Raw genomic sequence first — 15,231 nt, 5'->3', positions numbered from 1 at the left:
AGGGTGCAACTCAATATCAGGAAGGTGTTCTTAATGTTTTGTATACTCAGCATATAGTATAAAGTCTACACTTCAATATATGGCAATTGCACAATAATTTATGTACATCATAACATAAGTCAGTGACACACATACGGGGTTGCAGCGATGGGACAAGACTAACTACCAATTAGATATCACGAAATTTGGGTAAAAAATACAAGAAAGTGAAATCACATTAAACAATACTTTTTTTTTCTCACCATTGTCTTTTCTCAAAGAATGTCCAGAGTTTGTTGGCCCTCTTCTCTGGTGTGTTCTCGTCGTTGGGCAGCTCAGCCTGTTATCCTTAGGAATTAGCTTGAAAATAGCCTGTTGGACACACAAGGGGCATCGTTTAGGATCAGCAAAATATCAGGGAGGGACTAAATATGGTATACCGTAAATTTGCTTCAATCACTGAACACAACCAGCACTTATTAGAGACAGGCCTCTATTTGAGCCAGGTGTCTATTTCCTTAATGCACACAGCTTTTGCTCAAAACAATTTTGAATAGACTACCACACTGTTTATTGAGACCAGGATGACCAGTACAAACATTATAATAACAAATCCATCGCAGATCAGACTTGCAACGACTAGACTGCCTATCATACACCCCCATTTCGCGCTTCAACACCATGGAGAGCGATTCCGGTGATGTAGTGTTTTCTGTTTGGTGGTGCGATGGCTAGCACCAATGACAGAATTTTGTACAAATGTTTTTAATGCACATGACCGTGGGAATATCAGAGCTGTATCCATGGTAATCTCATAAATAATTAATTTAGACCTGGCATTTATTTGAAACAGGTGTTTATTTGCTGAAATGTGTGCTGATGCCAGGCTATTAAAAGTGACAGGCGGCTATTTGAGACTCAGTGTTTAATTGAAGTTTTACGGTTTGTCACTTTCATCAGTTATTCTGTAACATGGGAGATTTACAGACAAACAAAAGCAAATCTTGCGAACTATGCCAAAAACCATGAAACCATTTTATCCACATTCACTTTTGGAATTACGCTCAATACAAGCGGCTTGTTGTTGTAAAGTGTTTGTGAAAGGATGTCATGGACATTCTCTCACCCTATATAAACACCAGAGAACATGAGAACATACCCTTAGAACACCCCAATCCTGTTCTTTTTAATCTTCTCACAAAACTTTATCCCAGGCCTGATTAAGTTTATATGGGAACATTTTAAAAGAGAGATTACTGTGGAACATTGATGGATGTACTATGAAACGATCAAATTATAATCTTTATAGGTATAAAGAAAATGTATCGCTCCGGAGCGTTGTCAAAAACACACACTGCATTCTTTCCTAAAACAATGTAAATGTCTGAAATAATCATATACCATTCACATGAAAATTTAAAATATTTGCATTCAGTGAAATATGTTGGTTTTGAGGGATTTCAAATGTTAGTATCTACCATTTATAAATATGCTTCCCATCTGAACCTTAGTTTTGATTAAATCGCATTGTGTTCCCATGTCTTGTAAGCAATCAAAATAACATTTTGGAGAGAAGTATGGTGGTACAAAAACCAAATGTCAGCGTTTCAACTGTAAACATGGAGCTTAAAGAAGATTAGAGCCTAAGGACTGGTGCGAACTGACAAAGCAGCAGCTTGTTCTCATTAACAGTTCACACAGACTCCGTTTCTTTAGAAGGACATTTGCTTTATATATATATATATATATAAACTACTACTAACCCCAGCAAAATACATTGTGGCGTTTGCCATTGGTCACATTTACATGGCAAAGCACTGACTGTTCAGATATTGGTTGGCAATATTGTGTACTTCACCATTATCACTACATGGTGGGACACTCACTATCATTCGAAGAGCCATATAAGAAATGGTAGGTTTAAAAAAACATTTACATTTGAGTTAAAACATTATTAACGATTTTAGTATTCAACCTCCTTTGCATGTTTGAACAAATTACACATTTACTTTCAGACAGCCATGGGAGATAATCGCACAGTGACTGCCACGTACATTTTGACCTGCAGCCCAGGACACACAGAGATGAGTCTTTAAGTTTGAGACACTGTTTATCCCTCCCTCCCTCCCTCCCTCCCTCCCTAATTTCCTCCCTCCCTCCTACACCCTTTCAGTTTAACCTCAGTACTAGGTCATGTTAAATTGTTTACCGCTCATTAATTCAGGCCACCCTCAGTATACAACTGGTTACCTAAGTGATGTAGAGCTGACTAAGGGTCCAGTTAATCAGTGCCAGAATGAATCTGCACCACAGGGACATTGACACTATCACTGAGGCAAAATAATTCACACCTGCCTCCAGGTCACTATAGTGCTCCTTGAGACTCCATAGCAGAAGTGAGGCACCCAAGCAATGAATTGTGAGATATTGGGGTTTCCACTATCTTTTTCAAATATAAAGTCAAGATTTTTTTGATTGAACATTCAATTTTATGGTTTAGTTTGCTCATGTTGTAAAGTGTTTAATTATCCTATGGTTGAGAACCCTTGATATAAGCATCGGCCATTTCTGGGTAAAAGGTTTGTGTGTAGAAATGTCAGAGGATCTGTTCAGGGGGTGTATTACATTTTTTTTTTCTTCTTTTTTCATACTGGCTCCCCGTGGGAAACGAACCCACAACCCTGGCGTTGCAAGCGCCATGCTCTACCAACTGAGCTACACGGGACTACAGATCTTAGAAGCTAAAACAGAGCTTGAGGCTTATCCCTCCTCCATACTGCCTGAGACCCTAACAACAGCCCCTCCCCCATCTCTGTCAATCACCAAGTAGCTCAACAACGAGTCGGACACGAAGGATTTACTTCAGACACCGGACAAGGCCCAAATCCCTCTCATTCGCATGAAGAAAAGACAGAGATATAGGGGACGTAGGTCGGGTGCCTTGTAAGGATCCGACGGCGAGTGGGTAATCCGCCTCGACCAATCGTCCTATTAGCCAACGTGCAGTCATTGGATAATAAACTGCATTTCACGGTAATGTCTACACCTGTTGTATTCGGCGCATGTGGCAAATAAAATTTGATTTGATTTGATTTGATCAAGACTATCCTACCAACGGGACATTAAAACCTGTAATATCTTATGTTTCACAGAGTCGTGGCTGAACGACGACATGGATAACATACAGCTGGCTGGGTTTTCCGTGCATCGACAAGATAGAAAAGCTGCCTCCGGTAAGACAAGGGGTGGGGGTCTGTGTCCATTTGTCAATAACAGCTGATGCATGAAATCTAATATTAAGGAAGTCTCGAGGTTTTGCTCTCCTGAGGTAGAGTATCTCATGATAAGCTGTAGAACACACTATTTACCAAGAGTATTTTCATCTATATTTTTCGTAGCTGTCTATTTACCACCACAAACCGATGCTGGCACTAAGACCGCACTCAACGAGCTGTATAAGGCCATAAGCAAACAAGAAAATGCTCATCCAGAGGCGGCGCTCCTAGTGGCCGGGGACTTTAATGCAGGGAAACTTTACCTCATTTCTACCAGCATGTTACATGTGCAATCAGAGATAAAAAAAACTCTAGACCACCTTGACTCCACACACAGAGACATGTACAAAGCTCTCCCTCGCCCTCCATTTGGCAAATCTGACCATAACTCTATCCTCCTGATTCCTGCTTACAATCAAAAATTAAAGCAGGAAGTACCAGTGACTCGCTCAATACAGAAATGGTCAGATGACGCAGATGCTAAGCTACAGAACTGTTTTGCTAGCACAAACTGGAATATGTTCCGTAATTCTTCCGATGGCATTGAGGAGTACACCACATCAGTCACTGGCTTCATCAATAAGTGCATCGATGACGTCGTCCCCACTGTAACTGTGCGTACATACCCCAACCAGAAGCCATGGATTACAAGCAACATCTGCATTGAGCTAAAGGGTAGAACTGCCGCTTTCAAGGAGCGGGACTCAAACCTGGACGCTTATAAGAAATCCTGCTATGCCCTTCGACGAACCATCAAACCAGGCAACGCATCAATACAGGACTAAGATTGAATCCTACTACACCGGCTCCGATGCTCGTATGAAGTGGCAGGGCTTGCAAACTATTACAGACTACAAAGGGAAGCACAGCCGCGAGCTGCCCAGTGACACGAGCCTACCAGATGAGCTAAATGACTTCTATGCTCGCTTTGAGGCTAGCAACACTGAAGCATGTATGAGAGCACCAGCTGTTCCGGACGACTGTGTGATCATGCTGTCCGTAGCCAATGTGAGTAAGACCTTTAAACAGGTCAACATTCACAAGGCCGCAGGGCCAGATGGATGACCAGGACGTGTACTCCGAGCATGCACAGTCCCCTCCTGTACTCCCTGTTCACTCATGACTGCATGGTCAAGCACGACTCCAACACCATCATTAAGTTTGCCGACGACACAACAGTGGTAGGCCTGATCACCGACAACGACGAGACAGCCTATAGGGAGGAGGTCAGAGACCTGGAAGTGTGGTGCCAGGATAACAACCTCTCCCTCAACCTGATCAAGACAAAGGAGATGATCGTGGACTACATGAAAAGGATGGCTGAGCACGCCCCCCCACCCCCATTTTTTACGGTGCTGCTACTCTCTGTTTATTATCTATGCATAGTCACTTTACCTCTACCTACATGTACATATTACCTCTATTACCTCGACTAACCTGTGCCCGCGCACATTGACTCTGTACCAGTACCCCAGTATATAGCCTAGTTACTGTTATTTTATTGTTGCTCTTTAATTATTTGTTATTTTTCTATTTTCTATTTTTATTTATTTATTTTTTACTTCAGTTTATTTTAGAAAATACTTTAACACTTATTTTTCTTAAAACTGCATTGTTGGTTAAGGGCTTGTAAGTAAGCGTTTCACTGTAAGGTCTACACCTGTTGTATTCGGCGCATGTGACAAATAAAACTTGATTTGAAGTAGTACAACCATATGACACTTGGTGACCAGAATCAACCTCACACAGCCTTAACCCCCTCAATGCCAATACAGAGGGCTAATTTAAGGCTAGTTTGGATTTAGATGACAAGCATCAGTCAATAGCATTAGTTTCTAACATACATGCCATCTCTATCTACCCATCCGTTCCCCGCTTCCCTTCCCCCCACTCGCGCTGCAGATCTCGGTCACTTCCGACTTGGTGATGTATCCGTCTTGTCCACGTCGAACAGCGAGAAGGTCCACTCCAGCTTCCTGGTTGTCTTGCCCGTGGACGTCAGGTGCAGTGCGATGATGTACTTCTTGAAGTCCAGAGTGCCGTCATCGTTGGTGTCGAAAGAGCAGAAGACATGCTGCGCGTACATATGGGCATTGCTCTCGGGGAGGAAGAAGAAGCTGTAGGTGACCTCGAACTCCTTGGGCGTGATACATCCTGTGGGACACAACTTCTGGAAGTTGTTTTACCAATGGGTGATCTCCGTCTCTGTGAACTTGGTGCTGAGCTTCAGGTCTTCCAGGATCTCTTTGGAGAAGGCGCTGTTCTTGCCGTTCCCCATGTTATGTTTTCAGGTGAAAGAAATAGACCAGTTATGACCATTATAGGGCAAATGTATATCAACACGGACTGTGATGTGGAAACAAGACATAAATAGATGTCTATCTTACCTGTGTGAGTGACTCAGAGAAGACGAGTCAAGATTAAAGTGATACTCATATGGTCAGCGGAGAGAAAAGTGGGATTGAGAAAAGTGGGATTCTGTAACACCTGCCGGCTGGGCTAAGTCAATTATACAGGATTTTTAAGGCGCTGAGCCACAAACACACCCAAATGAACTTCTTACATTTTTTAAGTCATTTTGGCAGAAGCTCTTATTTTTCATACTGCCCCCCCTGGGAATCGAACCCACAACCCTGGCGTTGCAAACGCCATGCTCTACCAACTGAGCTACATCCCTGCCGGCCATTCCCTCCCCTACCCTGGACGACGCTGGGCCAATTGTGCGCCGCCCCCATGGGTCTCCCGGTCGCGGGACAGAGCCTCCATCATTTCTACATGTTAACACACATAATATATTTTATGCAATGTCTATGTAATGTCTTAATATGTCCTTATTTTTCTATTGCCCATTCTTAACAAGTAAAGTACAAACAACATTAAACAATGACATTATTTTAAACCTATTGCCATATCATTTTATCCACATAGACTGCTGTGTAGGTATTGTCTGTAGCTTTACCTTCAACACCATCACTAAGACTAGTCCATTATCAACACTTGAGTTGAATAAGAAAACAACAACAATGGTCTTACAGATATTAGCTGTTTTTACAGATATCAGCTGAGATTAGTGTATAGGGGCCATGTAACCATTTCTCAACACATTTTTGGCAGTTCCTAGATTGCCAACTGTAGGTCCGTCTTTTAGGTTTGGGTGCTTTAGTCAGTTGGGATCCCACTTAAGTAGAGGGTTTGGTCAAACATGTTCAACTATGTACTGTAATATAGAAAACATGCTCACTGTTTCGTTGTTGCCAGATGTGGTCATTTAATAAACCATCAAGCTTTATTCAAATCACCTTCAAGGTAAATTACCATGTTAGCTTTATTAAATCACCATGTTTGGGAGCAGCATAACAGTGAGCAAAGATTCCTTTGTTGATGTAGATCCTCTTTTTGTCGAACTCCTTTTACTATTTAAGATGTTCATAAACCCCCTCTTTCCATCGTGTATACTTAACCACTATCGAGACAGAGACAGAATAGTAAAGGGTGGTCTCAAAACACAAAGGTAACCTATTCTTCTCCAGTAATTAGAAAGGGCTAAACCTTTAGTTTCTTGGGTCTTACAGAACTAAGACGAGTTAGTGATGATTGGCCCCTCTGTCTTTGGTCCAGGGCACTTAAGTGCGCTTACCTGAACCATGACCCATAAGCCGTAGCCCACCACACTCCTTCCCTCAGTAAGAGCATTGAAGATGGGTCGTGGCTGGGTCTTCCAGCATGACAATGACCCGAAACACACAGCCAGGGCAACTAAGGAGTGACTCCGTAAGAAGCATCTCAAGGTCCTGGAGTGGCCTAGCCAGTCTCCAGACCTGAACCCTATCGAAAATCTTTGGATGGAGCTGAAAGTCCGTATTGCCCCGAAAACTGAAGGATCTGGAGAAGGTCTGTATGGAGGAGTGGGCCAAAATCCCTGCTGCAGTATGTGCAAACCTGGTCAAGACCTACAGGAAACGTATGATCTCTGTAATTGCAAACAAAGGTTTCTGTACCAAATATTAAGTTCTGCTTTTCTGATGTATCAAATATTTATGTCATGCAATAAAATGCTAATTAATTACTTAAAAATCATACAATGTGATTTTCTGGATTTTTGTTTTAGATTCCATCTCTCACAGTTGAAGTGTACCTATGATAAAAATGACAGACCTCTACATGCTTTGTAAGTAGGAAAACCTGCAAAATCGGCAGTGTATCAAATACTTGTTCTCCCCACTGTACCTAAGTATAATGAACAAGAAAATGAATAGTTATTTATGGTTGTTTATCAAAGTTAGCTGGCTAACTCATTGATCCTGCTTTGTAGTATAGCCCTCTGGAGGGGCCAAGTTTTTATTGACTTGGTTAACACGTTTTCTCCTTCTCCCTTTTCCTTACCCCACCTGTAATGCTTAGTGTTATTGGTTAATTGACAGGCACAATGTTAATTTGACACCCACAGTCAGCGTATTATAGGGACCCAACACTGTGAAGGGGTTTTCGTTTATCAACACTGAAAAAGATGGGCCTATGTACTGATTTTAACACTGTGTATTGAATCTTAGCCAGAAAGGCTGTGTTTACTCAGGCATCCCAATGCCGATCTTTTGCCCAATTATTGCCAAAATATCATAATTGGGTTGCCTGTTTAAATGCAGCCAAAGTGTGTTTGAATCTAAATTAATAAAAATTATTTTGTGTTTTAAATGAATACAAACATTCTTACAGCAAAAGAGGTATGTATTTTAGACCGTAGTATAATACCGGTTACCAATTTTCGGTGAGCGCTTCTGGTGCAGTTTTAGGGGGTTAATTTCCTTGCTCAAGGGCACACCAATCAGAGAAACCATTGAGGATACTGATTATATGTCTATTTTTTGTCTATGTGCTTGTTTGTTATACAGTGCATTCGGAAAGTATTCAGAGCCCTTCACTTTTTCCATATTTTGTTACATTACAGCCTTATTCTAAAATTGATTAAATATATATGTTTTTCCTCATCAATCTACACACAATACCCCATAATGACAAAGCGAAAACAGGTTTTTAGACATTTTTGCAAATGTATTAAAAATAAAAACCAGAAATACGTTTTCAGACCCTTTGCTATGAGACTCGAAATTGAGCTCAGGTGCATCCTGTTTCCATTGATCATCCTTGAGATGTTTTTACAACTTGATTGGAGTACACCTGTGGTAAATTCAATTGATTGGACATGATTTTGAAAAGGCACACACCTGTCTATATAAGGTCCCACAGTTGAATGCATATCAGAGCAAAAACCAAGCCATGAGGTTGAAGGAATTGTCCGTAGAGCTCCAAGACAGGATTGTGTCGAGGCACAGATCTGGGGAAGGGTACCAAAAAATGTCTGCAGCATTGAAGGTCCCCAAGAACACAGTGCCCTCCATCATTCTTAAATGGAAGAAGTTTGGAACCACCAAGACTCTTCCTAGAGCTGGCCACCCTGCCAAACTGAGCAATCGGGGGAGAAGGGCCTTGGTCATGGAGGTGACCAAGAACCTGATGGTCACTCTGACAGAGCTCCAGAGATTCCTCTGTGGAGATGGGAGAACCTTCCAGAAGGACAACCATCTCTGCAGCACTCCACCAATCAGGCCTTTATGGTAGTGTGGCCAGATGGAAGTCACTCCTCAACAAAAAGGCACATGACAGCCCGCTTGGAGTTTGCCAAAAGGCACCTAAAGACTCTCAGACCATGAGAAACAAGATTCTCTTGTCTGATGAAACCAAGATTAAACACTTTGGCCTGAATGCCAAGCATCACGTCTGGAGGAAACCTGGCACCATCCCTACGGTGAAACATGGTGGTGGCAGCATCAAGCTGTGGTCATCAGGATTGAGGGAAAGATGAATGGAGCACAGTACAGAGAGATCCTTGATGAATACCTGCTCCAGAGCATTCAGGACCTCAGACTGGGGTGAAAGTTAATCTTCCAACAGGACAATGACCCTAAGCACACAGCCAAGACAACGCAGGAGTGGCTTCGGGACAAGTCTCTGAATGTCCTTGAGTGGCCCAGCCAGAGCCCGGACTTGGGAGAAACTCCCCAAATACAGGTGTCCCAAGCTTGTAGCGTCATACCCAAGACGACTCGAGGAAGTAATCGCTGCCAAAGGTGCTTCAACAAAGTAAAGGGTCTGAATACATATGTAAATGTAATATACAGTACCAGTCAAAAGTTTGGACACACCTACTCATTCAAGGGTTTTTCTTTATTTTTACAATTTTCTACATTGTAGAATAATAGTGAAGACATCAAAACGATGAAATAACACATATGGAATCATGTAGTAAGTTAAACAAATCAAAATATGTTATATTTGAGATTCTTCAAAGTAGCCAACTTTTGGCTTGATGACAGCTTTGCACACTTGGCATTCTCTCAACAAGCTTCACCTGGAATGCTTTACCAACAGTCTTGAAGGAGTTCCCACAAATACTGAGCACTTGTTGACTGATTTTCTTTCACTCTGCGTTTCAACTCATCCCAAACCATCTCAATTGGAGGCCAGGTCATCTGATGCAGCACTCCATCACTCTCCTTCTTGGTAAAATAGCCCTTTCACAGCCTGGAGGTGTGTTGGGACATTGTCCCACTAAGCCCAAACCAAATGGGATGGCGTATCGCTGCAGAATGCTGTGGTAGCCATGCTGGATAAGTGTGCCTTGCATTCTAAATAAATCACAGTGTCACCAGCAAAGCACCCCCACACCATAACACCTCCTCCTCCATTCTACACATGCAGAGATCATCCGTTCACCCACACCGCGTCTCACAAAGACACGCCGGTTGGAACCAAAAATCTCATATTTGGACTCCAGACCAAAGGACACATTTCCACCTGTCTAATGTCCATTGCTCATCTTTCTTGGCCCAAGCAGGTCTCTTCTTCTTATTGGTGTCCTTTAGTAGTGGTTTCATTGCAGCAATTCAACCATGAAGGCCTGAACCGTTGATGTTGAGATGTGTCCGTTACTTGAACTCTGTGAAGTATTTATTTATAATATAATAATATGCCATTTAGCAGACGCTTCTATCCAAAGCGACTTACAGTCATGCATGCATAATTTTTTTGTGTATGGGTGGTCCCGGGGATCGAACCCACTACTTTGGCGTTACAAGCGCCGTGCTCTACCAGCTGAGCTACAGAGGACCCCGGGCTGCTATCTGAGGTGCAGTTAACTCTAATGAACTTATCCTCTGCAGCAGAGGTAACTCCGGGTCTTCCTTTCCTGTAGCGGTCCTCATGAGAGCCAATTTCATCATAGCGCTTGATGGTTTTTGCGACCACACTTGAATAAACATTAAAAGTTATTGTAATTTTCCATATTCACTGACCTTCATATCTTAAAGTAATGATGGACTGTTGTTTCTCTTTGCTTATTTGAGCTGTTCTTGCCATAATATGGACTTGGTCTTTTACCAAATAGGGCTATCTTCTGTATACCACCCCTACCTTGTCACAACAAAACTGATTGGCTCAAACACATTAAGAAGGAAAGAAATTCCACAAATGTACTTTTAAGAAGGCACACCTGTTAATTGAAATGCATTCCAGGTGACTACCTCATGAATCTGGTTGAGAGAATGCCAAGAGTGTACAAAGCTGTCATCCAGGCAAAGGGTGGCTATTTGAAGAATCTCAAATATAAAATATATTTTGATATGTTTAACACTTTTTTGGTTACTACATGATTCCATATGTGTTATTTCATAGTTTTGATGTCTTCACTATTATTCTACAATGTAGAAATAGTAAAAAATAAAGAAAAACCCTGGAATGAGTAGGTGTGTCCAAACTTTTGACTGGTACTGTGTACATATATTTCTAAAAACCAGTTTTTGCTTTGTCATTATGGGGTATTGTGTGTAGATTGATAAGGAAAAAAAACGATTTAATCAATTTTAGAATAAGGCTGTAAGGTAACAAAATGTAGAATACATTCCAAATGCACTGTGTGTGTGAAGCACCACTATAGCACCTATAGAATTGTCCTAAGGGGGGAAATAAAGTTGTTTGAATTTAATTTAATTGATGCCAGGTACTGAAATACCTTAACTTTGATTTAATTTTCTCAACCACACCAAGAGAGACCTCTGGATAGACTGGCGCCAAGACGTGTTTGTTAACATCAGTCCCCCAATTAACCTGTGAATTAAATCAAACTACTTAAAGGTTCAGATGGCCAGAACACCCATTGACAGAGGCATAGCTCCGGATCCCCTTAAAGCAGGATGGTATAGTGACACTCTTCAGCTATAATCTTGTCCTCACATTCCACTTTGTCCACACACACCGTATCCATTGTGATCTCCCTGGCCTGACACACATTCACCCCCACTTGTTTTGTCCATCTATTCCTATTTTAAAGAGGGGTTTGTCCCCTGGGCTAGAAATTTACTTTGCACAGAGCCCCTGGTTATTGGATTGTGTTTCGACAGCCCCCTCAACTCTCTGAGCCAGTAAAGCTGCTGCCCCAAGACCGAATACAGTCTAACCTTCGCTCTAAATTAAGGTTTAGGCCTAGTGGGTGGCGGGCCGGCCGTGCTATTGAAGGAATCTTTTGATTGACGGCGAGACAGAGGGAGGAGAGGCTAAAGTGATGGTTTATGCCAGGACGGAGCAGTGCCAAAGCGATCTAATGGCCACGCCATCCATCCGTCTGTTTGTCAAAGATACATGCCATGGTAAATATAGTGAGGAGTATGAAAAGAGCTGGCGATTAGATCACAACAATGGAACATGGAACAAACAGGCCAGGCTATATAGGCAGGGCAACTCCGGTCCTGGCGGACCTCAGACTGTGCAGGCTTTTGTTCCAGCTCCTTTGTTTTTGCCCAGCTCTTAAAAACCGGATTAGACTAATCATGATCTTCATTTAAGGCCATGATTAAATTGAAGACCATCATTAATTAATTAAATCAGGTGTTGATGCTGAACTGGAACAAAACTCTGCACACACTGTGGCTGGCCCTCTTACACCAGAGTTGCCCTCTTATAGACCACAAGTCAAAAAAAGCTATACATTTGGCAGGACAAATCTATTTTCTCTTCTTCCAGGAGAGCCCATTTTCTCTCCCCTGCCTTCCATGAAGCTTAAGTACTAAATACTTATTGCCAGGTTTACAGGATATGAGTTTATTGACGGTATCCTCTGAATAAGGCAGCATTAAACATTTGCTCTTATTGGCATATTGAATTGTGGTCATACACAGCACCTACAAACAAGAGTACAATTATGAATATCTATCTACACATAGTAGTAGGCATAGTAGTCACCATACATACTTGCATTGGTGTGTCTCTACGATGGAATATGCATTGAGTGCATGTAGGTTCTTAAGTGCGTTTAAATGTATGCTGTGTGATTTGTGGCTTAGTGGTTAAGAGCGTTGTGTCAGTAACCGAAAGGTTGCTGGTTCTAATCCCCGAGCCGACTAGGTGAAAAATCTGTCGATGTGCCCTTGAGCAAGGCACTTAACCCTAATTGCTTCTGTAAGTCGCTCTGGATAAGAGCGTCTGCTAAATGACTAAAATGTAAAATGTAAATTTGGTTGAATAAGAGTGTCAGTCCAAACAGGTCTACTGGTACATAATGCACATACTCTCCTTGTGGGGACCTGAGAATAAATGAGTTTGTCTCCATCTACAGTTCACTGTAGGAACTGTCCCAAGATAAGAGGGAATGGTCAGAGAGACTGAAAATACTGCAACTGCTGGAAGTGTGCCTACTAGAAATGTAAAACGCAATGGATCACAGTTATTACACTGCAGGGTTGCAGTTTGTGACAAGCAATTAATATTTCACTACCATCAAAATGATTTACATTACTAGTACACCTATAAACCTTTCCAAAATTGAAAGAGCCCCGAAGAGGCTGTTCAAGCAAGGAAACATTTATTTGCAAAATACCTATATGAAAAAGATTGACTGTAAGACCACACAAGAGATTTCAAATCACATCCACTAATAGCATCCATGTAACAGATGAGCAATTGCATTATTAAAGAAATGTTTGGACATTAATCGTTTGTAATATACAGGGGACATTACACGTTAGGTGAGTGCATTCGACTGCTTGGCATGAAACAGTGCTATTATTACCCATCAAACATTAATACTGATGGACTCAAGTCTCAGAAGAAAATGTAAAATACTGCACTAGAACAAGAACTATTGAAGTGGTTCAATGTGAGGGGAGATTGGGGGTAATTGATCCATGTCTGGCATCCACCCACCAATGTGTAGACAGAAAGCCTATTGAAAGAAGAGGCAGAGAGAGCGAGAGGTTACAGATCAATTGCATGTAATTATTTTATATGCTGCAGAGTAGATGCATCACAATTAGCATGTCTTGGCATGTATTTCTTTTATTTAACCTTTATTTTAACAGGGAGTCATGCTGTCTCTTTCACAGCTGAGCCCTATACTGTATGTATCATTTAGAATATGTTTGGGTCTATAAACCATTATTCAAGTTCCGATAAGTAACTTACCTGCTTTTATGGACAGCCACTGCCCTAAGGTCCCCTGGTGCGATGGATATGCATCTTGCGGCTGAGGGTGCGGGCCAGTCGGTCCACGGTGGTGCCAATGTGGCCCAGCTCTTTGCTGGAGGCAAGGCCGTCAATGTTGCCGCTGTACCACAGCACCCAGCCCCCTAGAGACATGAGCACGAACAGTGCCCCTGTGTACACCAGGAGATCCCCAAAGTCCCTGCCTTTGATATCCAGAGGGACAAATACTCCCACCAGCAAGGCGGCGCCACCCAGAAAGTCCATCAAAACAGCAAAGGCCAGGGCCAGTTTACAGTGGGACAGGCCGTCACAGAGCCCCATGGTCACACCTGAGAGAGCGAGGGAATCAGAAATCTTGGTAACATAAGTGCAGCAAATATGAATATGATATGCTAGGGAATATGAAAGGCTAAATATAATCTAATCTACATGAGTGGGAAATAAAAGTGGTTGGTATTAGGTTCCAAAAGTTTGTATGGTATAAACAGGAATCCACTAGACAAAAACTGTTTTAATCAACGTTGTTTCCACTTAATTTCAACCAAAATATTATATGTAATGACGTTGAATCAACTTGGAAAACTGTTTAGATTTGCAAAAAGTCATCAAAGTAAGGACATTTCGTATTTTTTTCACCCAACTTTTAACCTAAATCCAATGAAAGGGTGCAATTGTTGGTTGATTTCACGTTGAATTGTCGTTAGTTGACAACTCAACCAAATGTAAATCAAAACTGTGCCCAGTGGGAAGGCACTATTTTATAATATCTGAATAGCCTAAATAATTACATTTTCACTCCAAAGCAACACAAAGAAAATAGTAAGGCAGAATACATTGTTAAACAGGCTTTTGATAGTCGGTAGACTGAAGTTTAGTTGCGCTTTGTCATGTTCTACACTTTTGTTTTTAATTTACCCAGGTGACACTGATGTCGACTGGTGTTGGCACCGTTTAATGTCGTTATTTATTAGAACAAATAATTGTCTACCTGGCCAAATTGTGTATTCTTCCGGAATTGTATTGTATTCTTCTTCTTCTTCAGTGGGGTTTATCGGCGGTTGGCATTTCCGTAATTGTCGAATTCGAACCCACCTTTTCCCTTTTTTTGTGTTTTCTCAACGACAACTTTACCCCCTCCCACAATCTCACCTGAGCCCCTCCCACAAACAGTATCCAAAAATAGTATGAAATGGTTATCATTGGTAGGCTATAAGATGCAAATGCAATAGTTTATGTAGGTTATTTGCAGACACGATTAAGTAGGTATAAGATTGGTTTCACTGTAATTATTATACATTCTCATTAGCCATCAAATAAGTATTTCAAAGAGGAAGTCCGAAGCGTTACAGCGCCTACGCAGTAATTTACGCACGTGCGCTCGAGTAGAAAAGCTGTCGAATTCACCCCATTTCACCTGATGGGAAGTGGATGGTTATTAACTTGCTTA

The 15,231-nt window shown here is 41.7% G+C and overlaps 1 protein-coding gene and 1 pseudogene across 2 annotated transcripts; both read right to left on the bottom strand.

Annotated features, from left to right (window-relative positions):
• Window positions 1-238: 238 nt before the first annotated feature.
• Window positions 239-5,532, bottom strand: LOC311132492 (recoverin-like; annotated as a pseudogene). The gene is made up of 2 exons: window positions 5,150-5,532; window positions 239-351 (listed from the first exon to the last, which is right to left on the bottom strand). The product of its transcript is annotated as a recoverin-like (transcript).
• A 6,850-nt stretch (window positions 5,533-12,382) lies between these two features.
• Window positions 12,383-15,164, bottom strand: tmem238a (transmembrane protein 238a). The gene is made up of 3 exons (XM_084164808.1): window positions 14,773-15,164; window positions 13,764-14,113; window positions 12,383-13,524 (listed from the first exon to the last, which is right to left on the bottom strand). The coding sequence occupies exon 2, from the start codon at window positions 14,103-14,105 to the stop codon at window positions 13,788-13,790; it is 318 nt and encodes a 105-aa protein (XP_084020934.1). The 5' UTR covers window positions 14,106-14,113; window positions 14,773-15,164; the 3' UTR covers window positions 12,383-13,524; window positions 13,764-13,787.
• Window positions 15,165-15,231: the final 67 nt, after the last annotated feature.

The sequence above is a fragment of the Coregonus lavaretus genome, assembly GCF_964263955.1.
Source record: "Coregonus lavaretus genome assembly, chromosome: 7".
Lineage (NCBI taxonomy): Eukaryota > Metazoa > Chordata > Actinopteri > Salmoniformes > Salmonidae > Coregonus > Coregonus lavaretus.
The sequence above is the reverse complement of the archived record's forward strand: the minus strand, read 5'-3'. Positions and strand labels throughout refer to the sequence as shown.